Source organism: Haliaeetus albicilla, chromosome 20 (assembly GCF_947461875.1).
Source record: "Haliaeetus albicilla chromosome 20, bHalAlb1.1, whole genome shotgun sequence".
In the NCBI taxonomy this organism is placed as follows: domain Eukaryota; kingdom Metazoa; phylum Chordata; class Aves; order Accipitriformes; family Accipitridae; genus Haliaeetus; species Haliaeetus albicilla.
In genome coordinates, this window is record NC_091502.1 from 27,815,745 (window position 1) to 27,841,735 (window position 25,991).

A 25,991-nucleotide genomic window follows, 5' to 3' on the forward strand; every position below is an offset into this window, starting at 1 on the left:
GATTCTTTGCAATCCCTCATTATTCCTATGACCCTCTCTGAAACACCCCGGGGTGTCAGAGCCCTCTGCATGGGTTTTTCTCTTCACAGACCCCCATGCATGCACTGGCAGGGCACGCACATGAGAGAGCACTGTAAAGTTAAGGAAACCGCCCGCAGCAGCCCTTAGAAACAAGAGATAACACCCACACACGGACGGCATTGCATTCGACAGCACAAACCCACCTGCCCCCCCACTTTCCCCAGCACAGAGACAGGGAGACTCTGCAGACATGGTGCTGGGAGGTATTTATTCGGTGGTTACAGCCTGTCAGTACGCAAAGGGCATCTCCCCGTGCTCAGGGCTGCTTGTGGCAGAGCAGGGACTCTTCCTCGCACAACCGGTCCCGGGACGCTCAGTGGTACTTGCGGGCCAGAGCGTGAGCCACGACACTGACCAGCTTTTGCCAGGCAAACTGGCAAGCAGGGGTGAAATCCCTGGCGAAGTGGGAAGCCAGGACAATGATGAGGATGTCTCCAAGGAGCTGGAGGAGAAAGAGGAAAACAGACAGGGTTAGTGCTGCTTGAACTGTTGTGCCACAGCAGACCATGGAGTGGGGACCCGGCATCCCCGAGCTGGGGCTGAGCTGTTGGACCCAGGACCTCTCAAAGAAGGCTCTGCCTCTTGCTGCACACAAGTCCACCAAACCCACCCTGTCCTGCCATGGTTTTAGCTCTAATCAGCTTCTTCCTTTATGCAAGCTCTCCGTCTCCCTGGTTTTCCTGCTGCAGACTTCCCTCTGGTCCCTCTCCTTCCCATCCTCCCCAGACACGACCCGGCAACCGACAGGCTGCATCTCCTTTCTCCTGACTTCTCCCTGAGGCTGAGTTCCCTCCTGAAAGGACTCTCACATGCTGCACACTCCTCCTCTTCCTCCTCAGCCCCCCTGCCTCATCAGAGTGGCCTCGGGCTGCAGGTCTGGTTATTGGGACTGGCTCACTCCCCATTCCCTGGAACTGCTACAACAAATCCTTAGTCTTTCCATTAGAAAGCTCTGGGGTTTGGGAAAATAATATTTGCTTCATTCTTAAAAAAAAAAAACAACAACAAAACAAACAAAAAAACCAAAGAAAAAGAAAGAACGAACCTTATAACTATTTTCCCCCATTTTTGGGATGCTAAAGCAATTTGGCCTGAGACCTACCCAGCAAAATGCTGGGTTTTTTTCTTTTTCTCTTATGATTTCCTTAAATGCTCTGCTTAGCTCCCCTCTGCCTCTGAATCCTCCAACCCTTGCTGCACCTTCCCCCAGGTTTGTTTCTTTTGGCCCCAACCAGATCTCCTTCAGGTAACAATCTCCCAATACCGTGTCCTCCCCATTTCTGTGCTGGTACTAAAAATGGGACTTTTTAGTGTGAAAGTCACCCACGGTCTTGTAAACAGTCCTGCAGAAGCCATCATCTCTCTTGGGTACTACACAGGGACTCTGCCTCCAGCAGCCAAAGTACATACGCCTAGACAGCGTTGTCGGAGGCAATACCCCCAGTTTCAAAGCAAAAATCTGACTTTCCCCACATGACATAGGGAAAGGGCTGGGACTGCAAACATGGCTCACCCTGAAGTTCTCAGGGTCCACGTGCAGCTTCTCGCAGTGCAGCTCGGACAGCTTGGCATAGGTCGCCTTAATGTTGTCCAGGTTCTTGATGGCTTCCCCGAAGGAGGTGAGCACTTTCCTGCCATGGGCGCGGACCTTGGGGTTGCCAAGGATGGCGGTGGGGCTGGAGAGGTTCCCAAAGTTATCAAAGAACCTCTGGGTCCAGGGGTAGACGATCAGCAGCCTGAGGAGAGATGGAGGGGGGACACAAGCAGACACAGAGACGTTAGTGCTCCCCAATGCAATTGCCACAGTTTCTCTACCCAGGGTGCAGCTGAGCAGACGCCCGGGAGCTGGACCTACCTGGCCAGGGCCTCGGCACCGCATTCCTCCACATTGATCTTGCTCCAGATGCTGGTGATGAGCTGCTTCTCTTCGGCTGACCAGTGCACCATGGTGGCAGGCGGCTTTGCTCAGAGCTGCAGGAGGACACAGACCCTGTAGCTGAGCTGCGGACCCCGCGGAGGCTTTTATCCGCTGCCGGCAGCTCCTCCCCGTCCTGCACTGTGGGGTCATTGGCTGGGGCCAGGGTGGGGGTCCCCACCAGCGCGGGAGCAGAAGGGGATGGCCAGGGTGTGGCACGCTGAGAAGGGGCCTCTGGTTATCCTGCACTCAAGAGCTTTATCCCTTCCCCTCTGTGCAGGCAGGTCAGTTCTCCATTTCACCTACTAGACATGGGCCCCTTTGCAGAGAAAGGGCTGCACAAGCCACTGGGCAATAGTCCGTCACGATTTAAGGTGTGTGCGTGGGTCTCAATGGGGTGTGAGCCTTGCACCTTGGCTCTCCCCCATGCTGGACTCTGCCTTGCCTTAGTCTCTACCAGTGAAATGATGAATGCCTCTGCCAAAACGCAGCCCGTGGCAGAGCGACCCAGAGGGGTTTGCCACCAGCAAACTGTACGGATACCTTCACCGCACACTGGGGGTGATGCACCCTTGCCAGGAGCAATGGCCTTGCATGAGAAGGCTCTCCTGTTTTATTTTCTGCATTAAAACTCCAAGAAACACAGTCCTTGCTGAAAGTGCAGGGGCTTTGATCCTGATCCCAAGGCACCTGGGGCAATCCGCTGTCTTCCTGATGTTTTCCATAGGATTTGGATTGGGCTAAGTAAGAGGCGCTGGGTCTTGTTGGACTAGTGACCGAGTAAAAGGTGGGTTGTTTGGATGGCCAGGCTGTGGCAGAGCTAAAGAGCTGACCAAGCTCCTTTCCAGACATTGGGGCTTGCCTTCGTCCATGGACCACCTCCTGCTAAGTGTCTTCTTGGCCTTTTATTGAAAATCCAGGAATGGGAGAAAAATAAATTAAAAGAAAGAAAAATACTAAGGGAGATTTTCAGCCTGATAATATCTCTTTCCCCCTTTAGTTGTAGACTTTTTTTCAATGGAATAGGGATGAATAATCTTCATTAGAGTTGCCTACCTCTGCCTTTTCTCAAGAAAATCCAGTGCACGTGGGATGGTGTGCTGGAACATGATGATAAATCAAGTCGAGCACTGCCTGGGTGCATGCCTGGGTGAGGGAACATGCAGGCAAAATGCCACTGAGCTGCCGCCAGTGCTCACCCTCCTGCACCACCTTATCGGCCCCTCCAGGACCTGCAGTGCTGCCAACACCATGCTGCATCGGGCATCGCCCAGGGGGTTGTTGGCTCCCTCCGGGGTGTTTTGCCATCATGCAGGAGACAAAATAGGAGCAGGCAAAGCAGCATGGGGAGAGGACATCCTGCAGGATCTGTTTGCTGGGGAGACAGGGACCAGGGTGTCATCCCCCAGCTGGGGCTGGGGACGGGGAGTGAAGCCCCGGGCAGCGCCAGCGGGCACCATACCCATCCTGCCATGCTGCTGGGTGCAGGGGATGGAAACCCTCGTCCCTGCTGCTGGGAAGGGGTACCCCAGCAGGAACCCCAACAGTGGAAAGAGCCCAGTCCTCCCCTGCTGTACTGATCTGTAGGGTCTAACCTGAGAGGGCTGCTCAGCTTATTTCTACCCCCAGACACCTTGCTCGCAGGAGGAGACCTACTTGTTCAAATAATTCAGTCATTTCTGCCTGAAGTCTATGAACAATTATGTTCATACAAAAGTCTACAAATACCTATCATGAAACCTATGAAAAATCATATAAGAATCTGGTTTTTTGTGACTCTGGACACCAAACCAAAACACCGCACACTGTGCCTGCCCAGACTCGCTGCAGGGAGAAAAACACCTTGGGACTTACTACAAATCATCTTCTCACCTTCTCAGTGTTTGCCTTGACACCAGAAACAAAATGCCTCTTCCTTCAAGTAATGTGCGAGAAGGGACATTTATGGGTCACAGAGGGCTTTTGATACGCTGCAGTGGTTCAGGGTCAGAGCGTGGGAATGCCCACAAATGTGGATGAAGCAGGCTAGGACACAGTGCAAACAGGGTGTCAGAGATACTGGGATATATAGCTATGCCCTTCTTTTTCCCTTTAAAAAGTAAGCATGTCCTTTCAGCTAAACATTGCTTTTACTGCATCACGTTCAGTTCAGACGGGGCAGACGGTGCTTCCCATGCCAAGAACAAACTCTACCCTAGAGAGTCCTGCTCTGCAGACAAACACCCAAAACACTGTGTGCACGGAGCATCGATTGATACTCACATCCAGGAAATTATTAATAGTCACCACTATTAGCAGGATTGGGCCCCCCATAATTGCAGAATGGGCGGCACAGGGTGAAAAAGAAGTGCATAAACAAAGTCTGGACAGGTCTTGATAGCAAAATGTTTATCTAAAACCTACCCCCACCCAGCTGGCTGCTTGGCCAGTATGAGTCAGCTAATTTCTTGGAGGCTTTATGCCAGGAATGAGCCAGGGTAGATTAAAGTCTTCAGTTTGTTTATCCTCCCTAAAAAATATGAATGCTCCAGGTTCCCCTTGCCTGCAAGAAAAACATGCAGGTTTCATAGTAAAATAGCAACTAGTTTCTCAGTGCAAACTTCCCAGTGTGTGACCACAGAGGTAATAGGGCTGCATCTACCCAATACTCTGGAAGTATGATTTCCAGAGGCAAATCTGCCCCGCCCCCCCCCCCCCCCCCCGAAAAAAAAAACCCCAGACAGAACAAAGGGAGGTGATATTTTCTGGGACCCCCAGTCCGCCTGTGGGTGCCGAAGGTCCCTGTCCCCCCAACCCCTCCAGCCTCTCAGGGACACACAGACTCAGTGGAGGCTTCACAGGATAAGCTTTATTTGGCTGTCAGCTTTTTGGATGATCTTTTATTTAAAAGCTGTCAGCTCCAGAGCAGCATGTCAGCCGGTGCATGACACGCAGCTAGAGGATGCTGCTGGGGCTTTTCTGCTGACATTTTAGTGGTACTTGCGGGCCAGAGCGTGGGCCACCGCACGGACCAGCTTTTGCCAGGCAGCCTGGCAGTCGGGAGAGAAATCCTTGCCGAAGTGGGAGGCCAGGACGATGATCAGGATGTCACCCAGGAGCTGCAGGGACAAGAGCACCCTCGGGTTAGCAATGCCCAGGAGCCTGCAGATCCCCACACGAGCACTCGCATTAGACCCAGGGAAACCTCTGGGCATTTTGTAGGCTTAAAAATCTCCCTGGAGTCCTTTTTAGGATGTACCTTAAACTTGTTCTCTGCTCTTACTCTAAAGATTCAGGTTCTGCTACTGTTATGGGAAGAGTAACCAAAAATTCTCCAGAAATTTTGTTGATTAAATTTTTCTTTCTCCCTTCTGGCTTCGTTTGGGAGTTTCTCCTGAGCAGAAGACACAGCTGAGCATCTGCCGCATGGCAGGGAGCCGGCACTCGGCACTGCAAAGCACCCTGGCATGAACAATGAGCTCATGCTGACGCCGGGGGGGATATCTGCTAGCCCCGGTGACAAATGTCGGAGTTACTTCCCCACTGGGAATCTCTCAGCTGCAGAGACATGGGAGACAGTTTTCTCTCCCTCTAGGTCCCATTCCTCTTTTGCTTTTGGCATCTAGCCGCATCTCTTGCTCCTCACTCCTCTCTCCTTTCTCCTTCGTGCCAAGCTTTACTCTTGCTCCTTTGCTTTCCCCTTGGCTCAAACTTCTTCCTGCTCAGCAACTGCTTTCACTTCACTCTCCCCCTCCCTTTCCACATGGAAACCACCTCCTCGCCACCTTCCCACCTCCCGTGCGTCCTCATTTGCACTCTCCAGATGGCCTCTCCATAACCATCACCTCTCAGCCCCTTCGGTGCTTTCTCACCGAGATGCAAGTTGGTGCCTTCCCTCTTTGTCCCTCTCCTGCATCTCCCCCCACCCCAACCACCAGCCCCTCTTCCTCCTGCACCGGCATCTCTAGGGTAAATCCCTCACACGGGAGGGTTCAGGGTTAGGGGAGAAACTGCCCGCAGAGATGCAATAGTGGGGATGGGTCCTGCAGTCAGAAGCACGGCTCACCCTGAAGTTCTCGGGGTCCACGTGCAGCTTGTCACAGTGCAGCTCGGACAGCTGGGCGAAGGTGTTCTTGATGTTGTCCAGGTTCTTCACGGCTTCCCCAAAGGAGGTGAGCACTTTCTTGCCATGGGCGCGGACCATGGGGTTGCCAATGATGGCAGTGGGGCTGGAGAGGTTCCCGAAGGAAGCGAAGAACCTCTGGGTCCAGGGGTAGACGATCAGCAGCCTGAGGAGAGATGGAGGGGGGACACAAGCAGACACAGAGATGTTAATGATCCCCAATGCAATTACCACGGTTTCTCTACCCAGGGTGCAGCTGAGCAGACGCCCGGGAGCTGGACCTACCTGGCCAGGGCCTCAGCACCGCAGTCAGCCACATTGACCTTGCCCCAGAGGCCGGTGATGAGCTGCTTCTCTTCGGCTGTCCAGTGCACCATGGTGTCCGGTGGAGGGTAGCGTGTGGCTGCCGGCAGGTACGGAGGAAGTCTCGGCTCTTGCTCCCAAGGGGGTCGCACGCTGGCAAGCGGCTCTCCCTGTCCCACTTTTATACGCTACCCCGGGCCCCTCCTCTTCCCCGTGCACCCCTCCATTGGCTGGGACCCCGGGGGCCCCCCAGAGCCCTGGCACCCCAAGGGAGGGGACGCGGCATCAGGGTGGGGCCCCAGGGCAAGATGCCCAGATCCACCACCAGGACGGGCTGCTGGGCTGCCCTCCCCGTCTTTGATTTCCAGCTCTGCAACTCCCTGCTGAAGGGTGGCATTTATCTCCACGCCAAGTCCAAGCTCGGCACCGTGCAAGTCCCGCATAAGCACTCAGAGGAAGGTGCATGCAAGGCTTGGTGCCCCTCGGATGGTGCAAACCGCGGTGGGCTGCATGGCTGTGAGGCAGAAGACTCGGACTTGGGGCTGTTGGGTCCTCCCTCCGAATGCACCATTTCTCTTTGTCCTCTTCTTGCAGGACCTGTCAGGCTTCGGGTTTTCCTTGTTCTTTCCTATCAGCTATTTAACAGTGTGCTAACTTCAGGGTAACCCTAAGAAAACCACGGGCAGTTGCTTGCAGTCAGAGCTCCTGTCTCAAAGAGCCTGCTAGCAAAGATGAAGCAAGGCTGAAAGGGAACCGTTACAACGCAGGGCACACCGATTGCCTGCAGGGTGTTAGCTTGCAGGGGCCCCAGGAGAGGTGGGGAAGACTGGGTATACTGGGGTCTTTGCCGATGTGCAGCGGGAGGCAGTGCCTGACCGAGCGGTTTGGCAGCCAGAGGAGCAGTGGTCCTCCCAAGGGGTGGCAGGGGCACCTGGGTCTCCTGGGACTGCACCTCTGCTCCTGCTCCCAGCAGAGCGGGCTGGAGGTGGTGGGGTGGGATGCAGGCGCTGGGGCTGGGGCTGGAGCTCGTGGGGCCGGACCCAGGCAGCGCACTGCAACGCCAGCTGGTCCAGCGGGGTCTGCATGACCATGGAGCAACGGGCTGCAGGCTGCCACCATTTCCAATGGCTGCACTGGTTCTCTGCTGATGCTCACTTCAGGAGGTGGCTTGGCCAAAGGACCCTGGGGCCAGGCCTACGAGGTGATGCTGTTCCACACTGAACAGTGCAGTGGAATTCACCTGGAGGAATTCACCACCCAGTGGTTTAACCCCAGCCAGCAACTAAGCACCACGCAGCCACTCACTCACTCCCACCCCACCCAGTGGGATGAGGGAGAAAATTGGGAAAAGAAGTAAAACTCGTCGGTTGAGATAAGAACAGTTTAATAGAACAGAAAAGAAGAAACTAATAATGATAATGGTAACACTAATAAAATGACAACAGCAATAATAAAAGGGTTGAAATGTAGAAATGATGCGCAGTGCAATTGCTCACCACCCGCCGACCGACACCCAGCCAGTCCCCAAGCAGCGATCCCCCGCACCCACTCCCCGCAATTTATATACTGGACATGACATCACACGGTATGGAATACCCTGTTGGCCAGTTTGGGTCAGCTGCCCTGGCTCTGCCCTGTCCCAACTTCTTGTGCCCCTCCAGCTTTCTTGCTGGCTGGGCATGAGAAGCTGAAAAATCCTTGACTTTAGACTAAACACTACTTAGCAACAACTGAAAACATCAGCGTTATCAACATTCTTGCATACTGAACTCAAAACATAGCACTGTACCAGCTACTAGGAAGACAATTAACTCTATCCCAGCTGAAACCAGGACACCCAGGAACCCCAAATGTGTCCCTGAGCTACTCTCGGTGCTGTGGGGATGCTGTGAGTCTGAAAGGAGGACAGGAGGCTGGTGAGCGCCACTGTCCTCTGAGTGGCATGGAGACTGTTCAGGGAATTTCGTTTTGCTTGTGGAACGTTAGATGTAGGGGCCAGTGAAAGCAGATGCTTTGTCCTTCCTGTACATGAAATTACCATTCTTAGCATACTTTTTGCCATAATAGGTAGTTGGGTCTATTACATTCTGCCTTTAATAATCTGAGAACTATAATGGTTTAGACAAAAAAACAACAAAAAAAGCATTTTTCCTTCCATGAAGGAAGTTACAAACAATGGACCTAGTCTCACTGCCACTTCTCCCACTGCACATTTTTGTACAAAGTTTTGTTCCACTTAATCTGTGAAAGACTTAAAACATTAAACCAAATGATGCAATGTGCATCAGTAACGAAGTTACCTGATGCCTCAAAAAAGCACTGGAGTATTTCTGTTTGCATTTTGTAGTGTGTTCATTTGGTTTTTGTCTTGAATGTTCCCCTGGATTCTCCAGCTTAGACGAGTCTCACTTGCATGAATTCATAGACAACACTGTTGCTCATGCTACCCCATGTGTGTGAGCGTCCCCTTCCTGTTCCCCAGCACCCCGGGGTGGCCCCCACCCCATTCCCACAGAGAGGCAGACACCTCTTCATGGCTGAAGTAGTTGGTGTTTATTTGGCAATTAAAGACCAGCAGAACCAGAGGATGTTTCCCTGTGAGCTGGGAGCATCTCCAGGCACAAAAGTTTGCGAGAGGCTCAGTGGTACTCGTGGGCCAGTGCGTGGGCCACCACACGGACCATCTTCTGCCAAGCGGACTGGCAGGCGGGGGTGAAGTCCTTGCCGAAGTGGCTGGCCAGGACGATGATGAGGATGTCACCCAGGAGCTGGCAATGGAGGGAGGAGAAGCCGTCAGCCCGGTGCTGCCCCCCACCTCCCTCCCCACCATCACACCACCCAGGTGTTCACACATGGACACCAGTTATTGGGGAATTCATTGCAAAGCAAGGAACAGATTTATCAAAGCCCCGTGCAGAGGACCGGGCTCCTTGCACAGCCTGCATCTCTGGCACTCACCAGGATGCCTGGATGTGCTGGATTCTACCCCCCAAACACATTCCTTTGCCTGCTGTGCAGTGTCCTCCCTCTGCTTCGACTGGGTTTATCCTTTCCTTTCATATGCCTACCCACCCTTGCTTTCTCTTGGCTCAGATCCCCTCCTTCTGCTGAAGTGGCTGTGTTTATTTTCTCTCCTGGCTTAACCACTCCATCATAGCCAGGCTTAGCTCTTCGCTCCAAACCCTGTCTCGGTTTCTTCCCTTCTGGTCTCTGGCTGCTCCAAGCCAATGTTGCTTGCTACCAGCACATATTCAACTCTGTGCTTCATCCCCATTGATCCCGCCTGCGTGGGTCTCTCCTCTCACAGATCCCAGCCCCACAACTCGTCTCTATTCTCCCCAAACATGCCTATTCACTCCCCCTTCCCCTCCACCACCGCTGCCCTCCACAGGCTCCCAGGCTCAGGCAGCCTCAGGGTTTCTCTCTAGGTCTCACTGACTGTCAGAGACCCCTAAAGCCCTCTCCAGAGAACAGAAACCTTTGCCCAGCTGAGGCTGGAGTCCAAGCACAGCTCACCCTGAAGTTCTCGGGGTCCACGTGCAGCTTGTCACAGTGGAGTTTGCTCAGCTGAGCAAAACTTTTCTTGATGTTGTCCAGGTTCTTCACAGCTTCCCCAAAGGAGGTGAGCACTTTCTTCCCATGGGCGCGGACCATGGGGTTGCCAAGGATGGCAGTGGGGCTGGAGAGGTTCCCGAAGGAAGCAAAGAACCTCTGGGTCCAGGGGTAGACGATCAGCAGCCTGAGGAGAGATGGAGGGGAGACACAAGCAGACACAGAGACGTTAATGTTTCTGCAATTGGAGTGGTTTCTCCGTCCAGGGTGCAGCTGAGCAAATGCCCAGGAGCTGGACCTACCTGGCCAGGGCCTCAGCACCGCAGTCGGCCACGTTGACCTTGCCCCAGAGGCCGGTGATGAGCTGCTTCTCTTCGGCTGTCCAGTGCACCATGGTGTCGAGCAAGAGGGTTTGCCTGGGGCTTCCCTGAACAATGATGAGGAAGTGGAGCCGAAGTCTGCCCCAGGGATTTTTATACACTAGTAACGGCTTGTCCTAATCTCAGTTCACGTAGCTATTGGTTGGGTTTGGGGAGGGAGCTGGGCTGCACAAGGAAAGATAGCAATTTTGGATCCTGTCCAAGGGGAAAAGAGGCCCTTTCCCCCCTCTGCCTTTGAGTGGACAAGCATCACCTCATACCCATGCACTTGTATTTGCAGCTGCAAGCGCAGGTGGAGCTGCCTGCACAGCTTCTCCCCAGCTGTGGGTTTCCAGCATTGCAGAGGTTGCCGGAGGCTGGGGCCTGAACACGCGCTGCAGACCCAAGAAGACAGGCAGTGACGTTCAAAGAGTTTGCAGTCTCCAGCTTGACCATGTTTTCAGACTCTTAATGGTGCATTAGTGCCCTGCACTCCTTGGATTCATCCTGAACAGCTCCAGGCATTATCCACCCCAGCTGGAAGGACCAGAGGCTTACTGGGAAAAAAAAGATTGAATGATCTTTCCCAAATCTAGGGCCCATGCTTTAAATGCAAGAGCCTCCTTTCTTGTCTGTCCTAGCAAAGAGCTTCAGAGTTGTCTATCATCATTGTCCATCATTGTTGTCCATGCTGTTCTGAGCCTAAGCTCTCCTGTTTCCCATCTCTAGTGCAATTCCCTATCATCAGGGAAAGTGGATCCACCTCGAAGTCACAACTCAGAGTTATGGGTCTCAAGAGCACGGTGTTATTCCTAGCCTTAGTCCTGTGAGGAGTACAAGCCAGACATGTCACCCAAGTGGACAGTCCCACCTGATGCCAGTTGGAATCTAGGACCAGGCTGTACTGTGCAAAACCCATCCAATGTTAATTTTATCTGCTGGCCCTCCAAGAAGAGGACAACACAGCACTTTATTTTAGATTTTGAATGCCTTGTTCCTGTATGGGGCTGATGACTGTCTCTTAGTCTAATAACTGGGTGGCTTTGGGGCACAGTTCTGAGCCTGGCCAAATCAGAAGTGGGGTGTACACCAAATAAAAGGCAGAACCAAACAGGCAACCATGCTTATTTTTTCAGACTGCTAGCAGAAATACGCAATAAAACCTTGTCTGCATGGCAAAAGGTTGATGGTTTTGCTGTATCAGGCACTACCACTGACAAATTCTTGAGTGCAGATACTGCTTATACTAGAAAAAAGAGTTCTTTTGATATACAGCATACCTCATACCCCAAAAGAAATAAGCTGTCCTGGCAAAGCAGCATTTCTACTGTTGGTAGAGCTGTCTTGATCAGATTGCTTCTTCACATAAAATAATTCAGCCCTAAGAAACAGCCTTGCAGGGATGATCTCTCACTGCGTGCAGAATGAGGTCTGTCCTCTTGTGTTCTTCTTGGCAACCATGTCTACAAATTTGAAGAGCACTATCTTGTCTCTTATCTGCGTGCTCCAAATAAAACTGTCAATAAGTTCTTCCAGCCTTAGCTCTGGTCAATACCATTACTCCCTGCAGTTACTATATCTTTGAAAGTGGTGACTGTTTTCCACCCTCCTACTTGACAGGGCATCTCGGTTCAAGGTGTTTCCTACTAACAGGGGAGGCTGTCAAAGAATAAAAGTATTCTTACTAGTATAATTTTGCAAACAGGGTCCTGATGCACTGTAGGATGCATTGATGCACTTAAAATCACGCAAGAAGCCTGCGATACAGTCAGGTACTGAGCTCTGCCTTCAGCTGTAATTGGTGACCTGACTTTAAACTAAATTCTCTAATTGCAACTCTAGTTCTGCTATGTACAAATTGGTTCATGCACATGCCCTCTCAGTTAATATGGACATAAGAAATGAGGAGGCTGTAACATCAGTAAATTGCTCTGTGGCCACAGCCTCCAGATGCACCATCCCACAAGGGCAGTTTCAAATGCCCATCCCAGGTGTGAGGTGAGATGCTAAACCAAAAGAAGAAACAAAGGATGAACAACTCCTGGGGCTTGCTGAGCTTCGCCTTATCTTTCGTTCCTTCTCCTTCAGCTCTGTCCCTCCCCAGCCTACACAGCTCCTCCTCGCTCACTGCTGTGGGCAGCAGCATCTCCCGACCAGAGAACATCATCCTGTCCTGGCAAGTGATTCCTTCGAAGTGCTTTTCACATCATCTCCAGCAATTGCATTAGTGCCACAGGCCAGTTATCAGCTGACAGGAGGAAAAAGCATGAGATTAAGCTCCCTGTGAAAGACTTCCAGGGGCTTTTTAGTTTTAAGATTAGTCAGCCACAAAGACATTTTAAGGAAACCTGCTATGTTGGGCAGGCCCAGAGGCTGTTTACAACAGTCAGGCAGCAGTCCGTAACACCATCAGAGGCATGAGCTCACAGTCAAGCAGACACAGCCCTGAAGGTGCCTGCAGGGATGGCAGGGTGAGCTCGGCCAGGACGCCACGAGCATTCGCTGTATGCAGCCCTGTACGCTGGGAGACAGCAGAGAAGCACTTGGCAAAAAGCAAAGGCACGACATGCCAGACAGTCCCAGCCCTGTGCTCTGCTTGGGGCTTCTCCAGGGAATCCATCTACCTCATCCATTTTTATAAGGAAGAGTTCATTTTAAGTACATTTTAAAATCACCTGCTCTGTGGCTTGGGGGCAGAGGCCTGGCTGGCAATTTTTGGATGCTCAGAGCTCCCAGCACAGGGGTTGTCTGTTGAGGGGCTGTTTGGGGGCACAGGGTGGGAGGGGAAATGTTCATCATGATGGGCCAAATAGAGGCAGTTTCTGTAGCTTTTTTCCAGTTTGCAGATTCAAAAGGAGATCTCCTTTCCCCTAGTGTACCTACAGCAATACCTTGCAGCATGCTTATCCCCAGAAGGAAAACTAGGGGCCCTTTTGCTGACTGCCTGGCATGGATTTCACTATGCTCAGGACTCTTCCCTCAAGCATCCTTCCAGCCAGCTCTTCCCTTTGGTGTGGGTGGAAGATCTCCTAAGTCGTTCTTCATCTCTTGGTCCCACACTGGGCCATGCCCACTTCCATGGATGGCAACCTTCTTTTTTATAGATAAACCATCCCAATGATGGCAAAAGGCAGCTACAGTGACAGCCTTTCTGAAACAAGCAGAATTTATTGGTCACTCTGATTGCAGCAGGCAGTGTCCCATGCCAAGCTTTACCAGAGCCCTTATCAGCAGGAGTGGCAGCTGTACCCAGCCTCTGCTGCTCTGGATCCAGGCCAGCCTCTTCTGCCTCCTCCAAAACATGCCATTTTTTGTGTCTTAAAAGCCAGTAGGTCTCAAGGGTGTCTTTGTTCCTGCTTTATTTGCTGTGATCTTCCTTTCCCAGCTGAAGAGTCCTGTCCAGGCTCATCCCACTCTGTGCCAGCATCTCGTGGTATCCCAGCTGAGGACAGGAGCTCACTCATTCCCCCCTGTAGTGGAAGCAGCAGACAGCAAAATGGGAATGTGCGTCAGCCAGCCCTGCCTTGGTCAGGCTATGGAGGGCTGGAACCGCTTCAAAGGGACTCTGGGCTCCAAAAGGCTGTTTGCACCATGCAGAAATCCTGGGGCTCACAGCGAGCACCTGGGTCTCACTGAAATGGCGTAACAGAGGGTAAGGCAGAAGTCAGGTCCTGAACGCGAGCCAACTGCTAAGGACCAAGCTGATGGCTCACTGTCCTCTGGGCACTTCATGGCTCCCAGCCCTGCCCGAGCATCCCAGCCATCACTCCGCACCGCTGCTGCAGAAATGCTGCAATGGCCATTTTATCTCACGGCAAAACCCCAGCACTGCTTTTGCTCCCTGTCACTGTGCTGGTGAGGCTGGGCTCTCCTCCCCAAAGAGGACAGTCTGCACAGTGTGATGGCCTGGAAAAGCACATTTAATTCCTGCTTTCCCACCAGCTGCTGGAGGTGCTTCGGTCGAGCCACTTCCCTTGTGCTGCTCCATTCCCCGCCTGCAAAGGGAGGAGGCACTACTGACACCGCTCCTTCTGTGAAGAGCTGCTAGAGCTACCTGTGCAACACTGCTAGGACTAGGCAGTGTCATTTCAACACCAGGCTTGCCGTGGTGTTCATCTAGCCTGCATCCAGGGCTTGCCTCTAACCCGCCTTTGGGGTCAGATGGGCTGTTGGCGGTCATAACTTTGCTCTGGCTTCACACAAGAGCGGGGCAACTCTCACTTGGAAAGCCTGGCACACTGGCTCTGCAACACCAGCACCGCATCCTGCCCCTTGCCTATACCTCCAATTGCAGATTAAGGCCGACAGGACCATCCAGGTGCTGGCCATAGTGCACGGTCAGGAAGCAGAACGTGCTCCACATCACCACTGGGATGTGCCCATGGCACAGGGTGGGAGAGGAGGAACAGAATGATTAGGACATTCACAGACACTGGGGCAAAAACATATTGCTGAGGTTCAGGCAAGCGTTTGCTGGTTTGGGACCTAGAGGTATAACCACCTGAACAGACACAGTGTGTGCTGCTGGATGCACCCACAGTCATTTTGTTAATGTTATGTCTGCCTGTGCCTCAAGTGCAGGAGGCCTTTTCTGTTTGGTGACAACTTCCAAGGTTCTGAACTGTACTTTTGTGCTAACAGGAATGAGGTGCTGAGAACGGTCTTACCTCCTGAAATCATGCTGAAATGCCCATTGGCTGACTGAAAGGAAAATGACGTGCTGCAGGAAAGCTGGACTGGTTTCTGGAGTTTTTTTGTCTTTCTTTTCCCCCAGCCCAGGATGTTCTCGGCACTGCCAGCAGGGCTGGATCCCTTGCCTGTCAGGCAGGCTGTCTGTGTAGGATAGAGGGGTCATAAGTGCAAATCCCTGCTTTATCAGGAGAAAGGCAGAAAATTTATTACTAAATCAAGCAAATCAAGGATTTCATCATTCTGAGACACTGACATGTCTGTCCTCCTTGCATTTTAAGTTATTCCTGGAAAAGCATTGCTGAAACTGATGTGCTTACACAGAAACCTTCCATTCCAATGAAAATACATTCTTCTATTAAGCCAATCTGAATAAGAAAAAGCTCTGGTTGGTCCTGTTTAAAAGCTGCCCTCATCCCCTCCTCTGGGGATCATACGCATTTTCTTTTAGATATTGTATTCTGAATAAAATGCACAATAGTAATAGTAAGAGCATTTTCATTGCTGATTCAGAAAATGCTTTTGATCAACTTAAAAATACATCAGCACTAAAATATGAAGGGCCAAATTTCTATCTAATCTAAGCTGGCTTCAGTGAATCTCTACAAATTTATGTCCTTGCATGCATCACAGGTTGAGAGGTTTAGGGCCAGAGGGGCCCTTGCTTGCCCTGCAGCTTGGCCTGCTGCACAGAATAGGTCAGAAATCCCCCCCTCCCTGGTGATTTCAGCAAGCTCAGAGGTACTAGGTGGGCTGGGGCATGCCCATCGCTGGTTTAGAGGCCAGTATCCCCAGATGTCCCACCAGAGCTCCGAATGCAAGGGGCACCCCAGCATCACTTTGTGCGTGGAGGTCCAGGACCAGCCCCACGGGGCAGGCAGGAAAGGGCAGTAGTGAGCAGACTGATGCCTTTCGGAGGGAGCCAGGAAAAGTAGCCTCCCCTTTGGCCGGCCTGCCTGCTTTTCTGGAGCATGATGCTCCCAGCAGTCCAGAGCCCATCTTCCCCCTTTCATGCCCCTTGCTCCCTCCTTCCCACCCCACAGGCAGCCGCAGAGACACAGGAGCACACCACGTAGTCCAGAAAATGTGGGGGTTTTATTGACTGTTACAGACACATCTGCCTCCAGAGGGTTTAATGGTACTTGTAGGCTAGAGCATGGGCCACCACGCCGACCAGCTTCTGCCAAGTGGCCTGGCAGGCAGGGGTGAAGTCCTTGGTGAAGTGTGCGGCCAGCACGATGATGAGGATGTCTCCCAGGAGCTGGAGAGGAGAAGGAAGGAAATCAGGTCAGCACGGTGCTGAGCACCCTTTCACCCTACACAGGACCCAGGTGCTAGAGGGACCCCAGCTCTCTGGTGGGTCCTGGAGGCTGCAACCCAGGGAGGCTCTTTTAGCTGAATTCTCTGTGCAGGAAAATAGTCCTATGCTGACCATATGCACCAGTATCCACCTACTCTGCCTCTTCTTCTTCTCACACCTGCTTTTTCCTGCCTCTAGACTTTATTTCCAGACACTTTCTGTCCTTTTTTATATTTTTTTCTGTTGTGAAACTCAATGCCTACTTGAGCAGAGAGTTAGGGTGAGTGTGAGGTCTACCTGCTACATCACCAGGCTTATGGTTAAGTCAGGCTTAAACAAAGACGGAAACAGAGGCCATCAGCCACATCCAGCCCACTCAATCACTTCCAGCCTGAACTGCTCCCTCTCTTCACCCATAGTGACTTCTCACCTCCCTGCACCCTGATCTCTTTTGCTTCATTCCCCTCCTGCTCCTCCCCCTCATCCGCTGACCTTGTCCCCATGCTCGGACCTGTCTTCTCTGTCTCTAATCCCAGTCTGCATCTCTTCCCATCAGTGTCCAGCCCCTGACCATCCCACACTTGCTTTTCACTCTCCTCCCTTGTCTGCCAGTATTGGAAAAAGGGGAGACAAAGTGGTCCCCATCCTTGGGGCCAGGAGGTGCCAGGGAGAGCTGCCCATGGCACCGACACAGCAGAACTTCCCTCCATGCTCTCCACCCTCAGCCCCACTTGGCTTCCCAGCATCTTCCTCCTGCTTTTCTCAAGGCATGCTGGCATGAGCCTCCAGGCTTTCAGGGCAACTCCCTATATTTGTCCCCAGACCCCTCACAGCCTGGAGCCTGGCATTTCCCTGGCATTATCAAATGCCCAACCTTCGCCTCTCCCCCAATTTCCATCCAAGCCAGCCCCTTTCTGTTTAGTAACTAAAATATGTGTTATTTGTGCTTGTTTGAAACCCTCCAGGCACTGAGATACTCTGCAGGATGGAGGGAGAGGTGGTCAAGCCCCAAGCACAGCTCACCCTGAAGTTCTCGGGGTCCACGTGCAGCTTCTCACAGTGCAGCTCGGACAGCTTGGCATAGGTCACCTTGAGGTTTTCCAGGTTCTTGATGGCTTCCCCGAAGGAGGTGAGCACTTTCTTCCCATGGGCGCGGACCTTGGGGTTGCCAATGATCGCAGTGGGGCTGGAGAGGTTCCCAAAGTTATCAAAGAACCTCTGGGTCCAGGGGTAGACAATCAGCAGCCTGAGGAGAGATGGAGGGGGGACACAAGCAGACACAGAGACGTTAGTGCTCCCCAATGCAATTGCCACAGTTTCTCTACCCAGGGTGCAGCTGAGCAGACGCCCGGGAGCTGGACCTACCTGGCCAGGGCCTCGGCACCGCATTCCTCCACATTGATCTTGCTCCAGATGCTGGTGATGAGCTGCTTCTCTTCGGCTGACCAGTGCACCATGGTGGCAGGCGGCTTTGCTCAGAGCTGCAGGAGGACACAGACCCTGTAGCTGAGCTGCGGACCCCGCGGAGGCTTTTATCCGCTGCCGGCAGCTCCTCCCCGTCCTGCACTGTGGGGTCATTGGCTGGGGCCAGGGTGGGGGTCCCCACCAGCGGTGGGTCGGTCTGTCCATGGAGTGGTCAGTCTGCTGTGAGGTGTGGTCTTCGAGGAAAAAGCCCCGTGACTTGCTTAACAGGCAGGCTCAGGACACAATATCTCCCTCTCCTTCCTCCCGTGACTGCCTGCTCACCACAGGAGTGTCCATGCCCATGCCACCCAGTGCCCTGCAGCCTGCAGCAGGCACTGACCCATGTGCAAGGTGCTTTACAACAGTGGCTTCATGCCAGCGGCACCCAACCTTTTAGTCCTCTGCAGGATTTACAGGCTCTCTAAACTTGAGGGATATTTCTCTGAGGGGAGAGATGACCTGACTTAGGAGCTTAGGCACTTCACAGACCCTTCTGCATGGGAGCACACTCTTGGGGATGTTGAGTGCTGTTGCCCTTGTCCGCAGCTCTGCAGCTCTGGACACACAGACCAGCAGAGAAGTCCCTGCCTGTTTTCCCAAGCAGGCACCTTTCATCAGGCGAAAGTGTGGAAAACATCAGCCTGTCAGTCCAGTTCCTCCACACCTGAACCGTGTGCTGGACACCCACAGATATTCGCCCATGCTTGGTGTTAATGAAACAGAGATCACCTCCTCGTGCTCCAGGTTTCGAGGAATACCTGTGTGGGATGCCAGTGCCGGGACAGGCTGTGACTGGGGCCAGGCTCCTCTGCTCTTTTAACAAGGCAAGCACTTCACTGGCCTCTCCCTGATGAGAAATTAAATGCCTTGCACAAGGATAGCAGGACCTGCCATGTTACAACCAGACCAGCAACATCCATTTCTACCAGTTCAAGGTCTGACCAAAGGCTTTTTTTTGGCTCTGGGTGTCACTTTCCTGTTGAACTACACTGGTGTTTTCCTGTTTTTCAGCCTTCAGGTGAAGCTGTGCTCCTGTGCTCAGAAAGGCAAAGCCAGGATGCATGAGGTGTAAGGGCATCCTGACAAGACCGGGGACTTTGGGTCTGTCTGTAGGCAGTCTAGGAGGCTTCATCCAGACCTCTGAGCCATTCCAGTTACAGATCGATACTGGTCCATTGATCTCATCGAAGCCACACTGAGCAGTGGCACAAGCCCATCACTATGATCCAGTTGGGGTGGTTCACATCTGTACTCACGTTTCAGCTCCTTGCTGCAGGATCCTAGGAGGCATTATTCATTTTTTTAAATTTCTGAATCCCAGGCAAGGCCCACAGGCCCCTTTCAGCAGCAAGTGAGCCACCGGAGCAGTCTGATAACACAATGTGAAGCAGAGGCTGCTCAGTGCAGATAAATGTATCATGCAGGTGGCCAGCGCTTGCTTTAGTTCCTCACCTAAAGAGCAGACGCACAGTCACACGCCCTCTGTTCTTAAGGAGATCAGAAGACTTCAGAAGTTGTCAATTTTCAATAAGACAGGACTCAAAGAGTGAAATCAAATATGTGCAACCCTAAATTCAGAGGCAGATATTCCCATCATGTGAATCAGCCAGCCCATACAACTGAGCACGGAGCTTACCAAAACAGCTGTACGCTCAGCTGGGGGATGACAATAAATGACCTAGCATGGCCTTTCATTTATTACTTCTGTCATCCTGTAGTGTGCGTTTCCTGGCAGACCCACATTGAAAATAAAACCCAAGCTACATCTGGGTCTATTATTAGCAATGCATTTGCCTCATCTGCAATAGGAGTCTCATTTTCAGCTCTGCAAAGCTGAACTTTACAAAAGAAAAGATAATGATGCTTTTCTTCTACATTTGAACCAGCAGCCTGAAAAAGCTTGGGGAGGGGTGACAGAGAGCAGGAGAAGTGTGACGCTGGGACAAGCAGGACAACATCAAACACAGAGGCTTAGAAGACAGTATTAACTGCAGTATTACTATTAACAAGAATCTGTGGTTAATAAATGCTGTTTTTCTGGACTCTGCAGAAAAGCAGGCAGAGATGTGGCTTGCAGTGGGAAACCTCAGGTTCTGGTCCCATGCTTTGACCCATTCAGGGTCTGGTTTTGCTGGTGCAGTTGCAGAGGCAGGACCGCTTCCTCATGGGATGGTTAACGATGGTCACAAAGAGCCGAGGGGAAGGGGGAAGGCAGAGGAAAGAGAGGAAGAAGAGAGGCTGAAGTTATTCCAGCTCGTTTGGTGCTGCTTTTCTGTATTGATTCCTTTTAATGGCTTCTTTATATCCACAGTAATTCTTTAAACTCTTTAAATGCCATAGGATGGGCACTCATAGAGAAGGAATAATAGCAGGTGAATCAGCCAGCTAATTGGGTTAGGGTCACATCAGAGACTTGTATGCCTCTGGATGTGGAGTCTCCATAATAGCAATGACCTTTTACAGCCACTCTGGGCTGTAAATTCATATGTGACCTTCAGCCTTCTCCTACCCCACTGGTCCTTTTGGCTCTGTCTAGTCTAGCACTGGTGCCTTGATTTAACTTGAAGGCCAGAGCAAACTTCCCACCACCACACTGCTAATGCAGATACCTTGTAAAGGGTTGTTCCAGAAATGGTGCTTGGGGCAAAAGGGGACTTCAGGCTACTGTCCAGGTGAACCCCAAATTTGAGACCAGAGCAAAGCCTTAGCAAATGCTCACAGGCCATAAGAAAACTGGCAGAGCAGCTGCTCTGAACCTGCTCAGGACGTGGTCAATGACAAATTCAGAGCAATGCAGAGCAGCAGCAGGCTGGTCTGAATCACCATAATTTATACAACTTTCCCTGGCTGGGACTGTTTGGTCACTAGCCTGAACAGGAAAGCCAAGCAAAATTTCTGAAAATGCAATTTTTTCCTTAGGAGGGCAAGGAAGAATAGGAAAGACCACGAACAGAAGAGGTACAGGCGACTGTGGTGGAGGTTTGGAGCAGACTGGAGTTTTACAGCAAGCAGGCAGAGAGCTTGATGTCATTACAAGGAGAGTTTATCTAATTTAGCTGTGGCTCATCGCCCGAGGCACTCTGCTTTCAACACAAAGACATTTCAAAATGTTTCTGTGCCATAACAATAAACTAAGGGAAAATATAACTGCAGGTTAAATAAATGCCTCTCTGCCCCTAACATGGATGGCTAATTTCAGGACCCAGGTTTAACCCTTTGTACCCTTTAGGCCTGACTCCAAGAGGTGTGGAGCATCCCTTGGTCTGACTGCTCTGGCCTGAATTTCATGCCACATAATGACTGACTTAGCATGCAAGCAGGGGCCTCAGTGTTTTATTTGTGTTAGGGCCTTTTACTGTATTGCTTCAATTTTGTAGGAAATCTCCTGGGTCTGAAATTTGGGTCTCAGGTGACACTGTCTGGAGGTTGGGAGCTGGTTGCAACAGAAATGCACAGAGGACCTCCAGGGCGCAGTAGGAGATGTGACCTGTCCCTGTTCATACATCCCTGTCCCTATATCCCTGTAAAGGGATCCACCAGGACATACCCAGCCCTAAAGCCAGTCTAGTGTCATAGGCTATGGGGGCTTCAGAGCTGAGCGAAGTGAAGGGATGAGGGGCACAAGGTCAGGCGTATGAGCCAGGATATTCAGGGAAAAGCTAAAAATTTAATTAAACAGCTTCTGAGTTATCCCTCAACAAAATAACTATGGCAAAAGCAACTTTTTTATTCATGACGAGCTGTCTCCAAGACAGTCTCATTTAAGACAGTGTTTTTCCTGTCTATAACCGAGCTGGTGGTTTGCTCTTACCCCTCACTCTCGCTGGGGTTTTCATCTGCTCAGCACAAGAGGGACACGGGCTCCTGGCAAGAGGGTCCAACCTGTGACTTCCTACCAGAGCCTCTGCCCTGGGCTGCAAAATGAGCCCACGCGAGCTCTGGGCTGGAGGGGACACCCGCGTGGGACAGCTGGAGTGAGGGACATGGTGGGTGCAGCACTTCCCAGGGTGCAGAGGGGAAGAGCAATGGGGCAGGGGGTGAGGGACCCAGCTGGGGCTTTCCAGCTGTGACCAGGGATGTGATGAGTCTCCATCGCAAGCTTCGCTGCTGGACCGTGCTGCACCATTGCAGCACCACTTCTCCCTGCTCTGCCTTGCTTTGCCATGCTCGGGCTGGTGTAGCATCCCCGGCCGCAGCAATGTAGCATGACACCCAGCTATCAGCCTGACAGAGGCTGGTTGGGACCCCACCTCCCTGGCCATGCCCAGCTCCCCCTCTATCACCTGCGGGCAGCCCACTGCCGCCCACACCCTGCAAGCCCTGCACCAGATAGCTCTTCGCCACCCTCACTGCAACCCGAGATAAAAGCCAGCGCCCGGTTGTGCTCAAGATGTGACAGCCTGTTTTCTGCCCCTGGATTTAGCAGAAACGGGCTGCATTATTAGTGGGGCTGGGGTCCGGTTCTGCTGCATGCTGGTGTATGGACAGCTAGCTGTACAGGCATGCCTTCTCCACACATCGGCTGCTGCCGTTTGCTAGTCACGCCACTGTGCAGCCCTGCTATCTATGGGGTAAATTCAGTTTTCTTATCATTTTTTCTCTTAGGGCAGGTGAGAGGTGTTACAGGACAGGATTTCAGGATCTCCTTCATCAATGCCTAGTGCCCAGAGGCACTCTGGTTCATGCCAGAGCAAAGTGTGTACCAACAGAGCTGATCAGGAGGATGGGAACCGACTCTCAGTCATTGAGCCCTCCCCTTCTGCTCCTCTAGCGATGCGGGCATCCCTAAATGTGTGTCCCCCAGGGCCCCTGGGCAATGCCAGAGGAGGAGGTGAGCAGAGGAGAGAGGAAGGGATGGAAAATCAGACCCACAGAAAAGGTCCCTTCTGGGCTCTCCTGCCCAAGCAGATGAAATAAGTGATTTTAATAACACGGGATAACACAGTGCCATGAATTATAGTGCCCTGGTTAGGAAACCTACACAGCAAAAAGCCCTCAGGCATTGATGCAGCCCTGCCTGTGACACCGTGTCCCTGTGGTCACACACTAAAATCCTGCAGTGCAACTGCTCTGCTATGTCTTGCTGCTAATTCAGTTGAACTGTGGCTAATCCCAAAGTCCTGATCCTTGGTGGTTTGCATTATCCCTGTGGCTCTGTAGGCAGAAAGAGTGTCTGGAGTTGGGGGCTGTCCCGGTGTCTCTGCACTCTGACAAGTCAGCTGCAAATGCAGCTCTGCTGATGCAGGGCTTAAACTCACAGTTGTCAGTTCAGGAGAGCAGAAAGTGGCCAGAAAGACCAATTGCGCAGGGCTGGACCCTGGATGCTTTACAGGCCCAGGAAGGGAAGAGCCGAAGAGCTGGATAGGTGCTGGCACAGATGGTCAGGATCAGCCCACAGAGCACAGAGGGTCTGGGCTCACCTGCTGTGGGACAGGCTGGGGCAGGAAATCCCTGTGGGAGGGAGCCCAGACATGCCAGGCAGGTTGGAGACCATCCTCAGGACCTTAGACAAGAGGCGTGAAACCTCTGCCTCTGAAAATCTTGGGGCTTTTGCAGTGTTCTCAAGGCACACGTGGCACCAAATCTCAAGAGCAGGCACCAGCTGCCTCCTTGGCTCCCTTAATCACAGACACCCCCCACCCCCCCACCCCCCGAAAAAAGCCCCCACCAGTAGATGGGAACCATGAGAGCTCTGTCCTAGATCTCACAGTCCCACGGCACTTGCTAATGAAAAATGTCCCTGTGAGCAAGCAAGGAGGGCTCCTATGGGACCAAGAAGTGCATTGCTGAGCTCAGACAAGGACTTTTCTCCTCCTGTTTGTGGCATAGGACCAGCTGGATCAGGAACACATTTTCTGTATGGGTTACATTCCCCTGATGCCTTTCAAGTAGTTAATGCTGGCAATGGACAGAGCCAGACCTGTTCCTGTGTTGGGACTTGGTTTTAGGAAGGCAGAAAGGGAGACCTCACTCTAGCTTGGCACCCACTACTTACGTAGCAAAAATGGCTCTGAAAATGGGATGGCACCTGAGTGGCCGTTTGAGGGCTGCCTATACTGTGTACCCCTCATGTGGGAGACCAGCCGCCTGCCCTGAGTGATGCACCAAAACCCCGTGCTTGGGGCAGCCCTTGGCAGAGCCTCTCTCCAGCTGCCCTGCCAGAGGCCCTGGTGTTCAGCAGCTCATCCCAGCACCTCTGTGGTCCCAGGACTTGTGGGTGAATCAGGGACTGGCCTGAAGGTTGTTACTAATTTTGCTCAGCTCTCCACAGCACCAAGCCATCATCCCAGCATTGTGCACTAGGCAGATCCCCTTTCTCCTAAGGAGTCCCAAATAACAGCCTCTCTGTGGGGCTAAGCTGAGGATGGAGGTCAGGGAACGCCCCACAGACCCTGTTTCACCCCAGTCCAGAGGGACACTTTATTTTGAGGGTCCTCTTCAGACATCCAGGCAGAAAGACAGCTCTGAAACCAGCATCGCCTGCCTGGCAGAGCCAGACAGGGCTGTCATTCCCGTGCCCAGGACTCAAGCCCGTTTTCTGCAGTGGGATGTTTTAGCTATTTCTGCTGTATTGCTGTGGCAGGCTCTCCCATCATAAATTGAGTGCAATGAGTTCGCACTGGCCCTGAGCACCCACAGCAGGGTGCTGAGTCACGGCAGCCTCTCCCAGCCCGGCTGCAGCACGGGGCTGCGGTGGGGCGATAACTCAGACGGCACAAACAGGAGCCCGGCTGTGCAGAGATAAGGCAGCCCTTGGCTGAGGAGCAAGCCTTCCACTTTATGCTGTGTCAGAGTTCTGACACGGCAGAAAATATTTCTGCTGAGGCAGAGTGGCAGCCAGCTGAAAAATACTTAGTTTATTTATTTATTTATTTTTCTTAGCAGTACCAGGAGAGAGAGGGCAGCCCTGGATTACTTGGAGAAGCGCAGGCTGCTCACCCCTGCGGCAGCGTGGGGTTTGTGACTGCCCTCCATCTCTGGGGCAGAGCTCATGGCAGGCTTAGCTGACTCCTATTCCCAAGGGACGGTAGGACATGTCCTAACAACCAGCCCCTCTTCTCCATCCTCCCCTCTTGTCTTGTTGCAAGCCTGTGTGTTGGCAGGGAGGAGTGAAATGTGCTGGCTGCTTTGGAAACCTTTCCTATTTCCACAGGAGAGGGAAACACACCGCCTTGCTCTCCCCCCTCCCCCACCAGAGAAAGGCTCTCAGGTCAGACAGCTCTCCTGCTTCCCCCAGCACTGGCCAGCAGGCAGAGCTCCTTGTGGGGAAACTGAGGCACCGAGCAGGGCAGCTGCACCCAAAGTGTCACGAAATGCTGATGGCAGGGCAGCATCCCCCTCAGGAAAGGGGGTCGTTTGCTGTCCCACACCCTGCTCCTACACCAGGGGTACAGCAAGATACAATCTTCCTTAGCCAGGCTTTCGATGGCATTCCGGCTGGGAATGGATGCCAGGCCTGGTTGGTGTTTGTGTAATGCCCTCCGACTGTGCTGAGCATGACGCCGTGCGGGTGGGCACTGAGCCTGCTGTGCTCGGGGCGAACTCTTGCATGTGCTGTAAAGCTGGCCTCTTTCACTGGGATTGAGGAGCTTTTGGGTAAATGTGGTTTAGGGTGATGCATTGCACAAAACCTTTGTGTTTGGGAGCATTAAGCTGTCCAGACTGAGCTCCTATGTATCATAAGGCACAAAATTCACCTGGGATCTCCTGTCATCACAGGAGCTGGTGTTTTGCACGAGCCCCTTCCTAACAGGCACACAGTCAGGGTATGAAGACCCCGTCACTGCCCTGGGAAGCGCCTTTTCCTTCGTGCTTGGCACTCCTTGGGGCAGCCTCTGTGCCGATTCACACACGCAGTGCTGGGAAGAGGACCGACAGACCTTCAGGCTGATGCAAATGAAAGCAAACCCTCTTTTCCAGGAGGGGAAACTGAGGCACGGGTTTAAGGAAGGGAAGGGGAAAGAAAAGCAAGGCTGGCCAAGCCATACTGCAAGAGTGGCTGGGGCAGACACAGCTTGTTCCCCCCGGGTCCCCCCTGCGGGTGCAATTTCGAAGGGCACAAACCTGCTGTCAGGGGGCCCCAGCGGGCATCCCACTGCCGTGGGAGGGTTCCTGCTCCCTCTAGTGTCGGTGAAACCCCGCGGCGTGCGGAGGCCACAGGATGGGGTGAGAGGGGAAACTGAGGCACAGCCCTGGACACCCGGTTGTGCTGCCAGCCTGCGAGCA

The 25,991-nt window shown here is 52.6% G+C and overlaps 5 protein-coding genes across 6 annotated transcripts in view; all 5 read right to left on the minus strand.

Moving 5' to 3' along the window:
• FHIP1B (FHF complex subunit HOOK interacting protein 1B) overlaps positions 1-25,991 on the minus strand; it is a 421,115-nt gene that overhangs the window by 227,259 nt on the left and 167,865 nt on the right. The window lies entirely within an intron of this gene.
• LOC104323072 (hemoglobin subunit epsilon) lies at positions 273-2,052 on the minus strand. 2 transcript variants are annotated; one of them, XR_011329024.1, is made up of 4 exons: positions 1,937-2,052; positions 1,595-1,817; positions 692-1,065; positions 273-523 (listed from the first exon to the last, which is right to left on the minus strand). XR_011329024.1 is itself a non-coding variant. In XM_009926528.2 (3 exons), exons 1-3 carry the CDS (start codon positions 2,026-2,028, stop codon positions 395-397), a joined length of 444 nt encoding a protein of 147 aa, XP_009924830.2. In that variant the 5' UTR covers positions 2,029-2,052; the 3' UTR covers positions 273-394. The 2 variants fall into 2 exon arrangements, 1 of the variants encoding a protein (XP_009924830.2); XM_009926528.2 differs by lacking the exon at positions 692-1,065.
• LOC104319773 (hemoglobin subunit beta) lies at positions 4,825-6,609 on the minus strand. The gene is made up of 3 exons (XM_069808742.1): positions 6,384-6,609; positions 6,042-6,264; positions 4,825-5,094 (listed from the first exon to the last, which is right to left on the minus strand). The coding sequence occupies exons 1-3, from the start codon at positions 6,473-6,475 to the stop codon at positions 4,966-4,968; spliced, it is 444 nt and encodes a 147-aa protein (XP_069664843.1). The 5' UTR covers positions 6,476-6,609; the 3' UTR covers positions 4,825-4,965.
• Positions 8,932-10,501, minus strand: LOC104319555 (hemoglobin subunit beta). Its single transcript, XM_009921331.2, has 3 exons — positions 10,256-10,501; positions 9,918-10,140; positions 8,932-9,169 (listed from the first exon to the last, which is right to left on the minus strand). Exons 1-3 carry the CDS (start codon positions 10,345-10,347, stop codon positions 9,041-9,043), a joined length of 444 nt encoding a protein of 147 aa, XP_009919633.2. The 5' UTR covers positions 10,348-10,501; the 3' UTR covers positions 8,932-9,040.
• Positions 16,078-19,040, minus strand: LOC104319554 (hemoglobin subunit rho). The gene is made up of 4 exons (XM_069808743.1): positions 19,022-19,040; positions 17,667-17,782; positions 17,325-17,547; positions 16,078-16,262 (listed from the first exon to the last, which is right to left on the minus strand). The coding sequence occupies exons 2-4, from the start codon at positions 17,756-17,758 to the stop codon at positions 16,134-16,136; spliced, it is 444 nt and encodes a 147-aa protein (XP_069664844.1). The 5' UTR covers positions 17,759-17,782; positions 19,022-19,040; the 3' UTR covers positions 16,078-16,133.

What these genes read in the sequence shown, in the direction of transcription:
- LOC104323072 (XM_009926528.2), bottom strand. Translation starts at nt 2,028, where the DNA reads ATGGTGCACTGGTCAGCCGAAGAGAAGCAGCTCATCACCAGCATCTGG. An exon ending in GGTGCCGAGGCCCTGGCCAG is followed by an intron (nt 1,818 to 1,936) that starts GTAGGTCCAGCT and finishes ATCTCTCCTCAG; the next exon opens with GCTGCTGATCGTCTACCCCT. An exon ending in TGGACCCTGAGAACTTCAGG is followed by an intron (nt 524 to 1,594) that starts GTGAGCCATGTT and finishes TTTCTCCTCCAG; the next exon opens with CTCCTTGGAGACATCCTCAT.
- LOC104319773 (XM_069808742.1), bottom strand. Translation starts at nt 6,475, where the DNA reads ATGGTGCACTGGACAGCCGAAGAGAAGCAGCTCATCACCGGCCTCTGG. An exon ending in GGTGCTGAGGCCCTGGCCAG is followed by an intron (nt 6,265 to 6,383) that starts GTAGGTCCAGCT and finishes ATCTCTCCTCAG; the next exon opens with GCTGCTGATCGTCTACCCCT. An exon ending in TGGACCCCGAGAACTTCAGG is followed by an intron (nt 5,095 to 6,041) that starts GTGAGCCGTGCT and finishes TTGTCCCTGCAG; the next exon opens with CTCCTGGGTGACATCCTGAT.
- LOC104319555 (XM_009921331.2), bottom strand. Translation starts at nt 10,347, where the DNA reads ATGGTGCACTGGACAGCCGAAGAGAAGCAGCTCATCACCGGCCTCTGG. An exon ending in GGTGCTGAGGCCCTGGCCAG is followed by an intron (nt 10,141 to 10,255) that starts GTAGGTCCAGCT and finishes ATCTCTCCTCAG; the next exon opens with GCTGCTGATCGTCTACCCCT. An exon ending in TGGACCCCGAGAACTTCAGG is followed by an intron (nt 9,170 to 9,917) that starts GTGAGCTGTGCT and finishes CTCCATTGCCAG; the next exon opens with CTCCTGGGTGACATCCTCAT.
- LOC104319554 (XM_069808743.1), bottom strand. Translation starts at nt 17,758, where the DNA reads ATGGTGCACTGGTCAGCCGAAGAGAAGCAGCTCATCACCAGCATCTGG. An exon ending in GGTGCCGAGGCCCTGGCCAG is followed by an intron (nt 17,548 to 17,666) that starts GTAGGTCCAGCT and finishes ATCTCTCCTCAG; the next exon opens with GCTGCTGATTGTCTACCCCT. An exon ending in TGGACCCCGAGAACTTCAGG is followed by an intron (nt 16,263 to 17,324) that starts GTGAGCTGTGCT and finishes TCTCCTCTCCAG; the next exon opens with CTCCTGGGAGACATCCTCAT.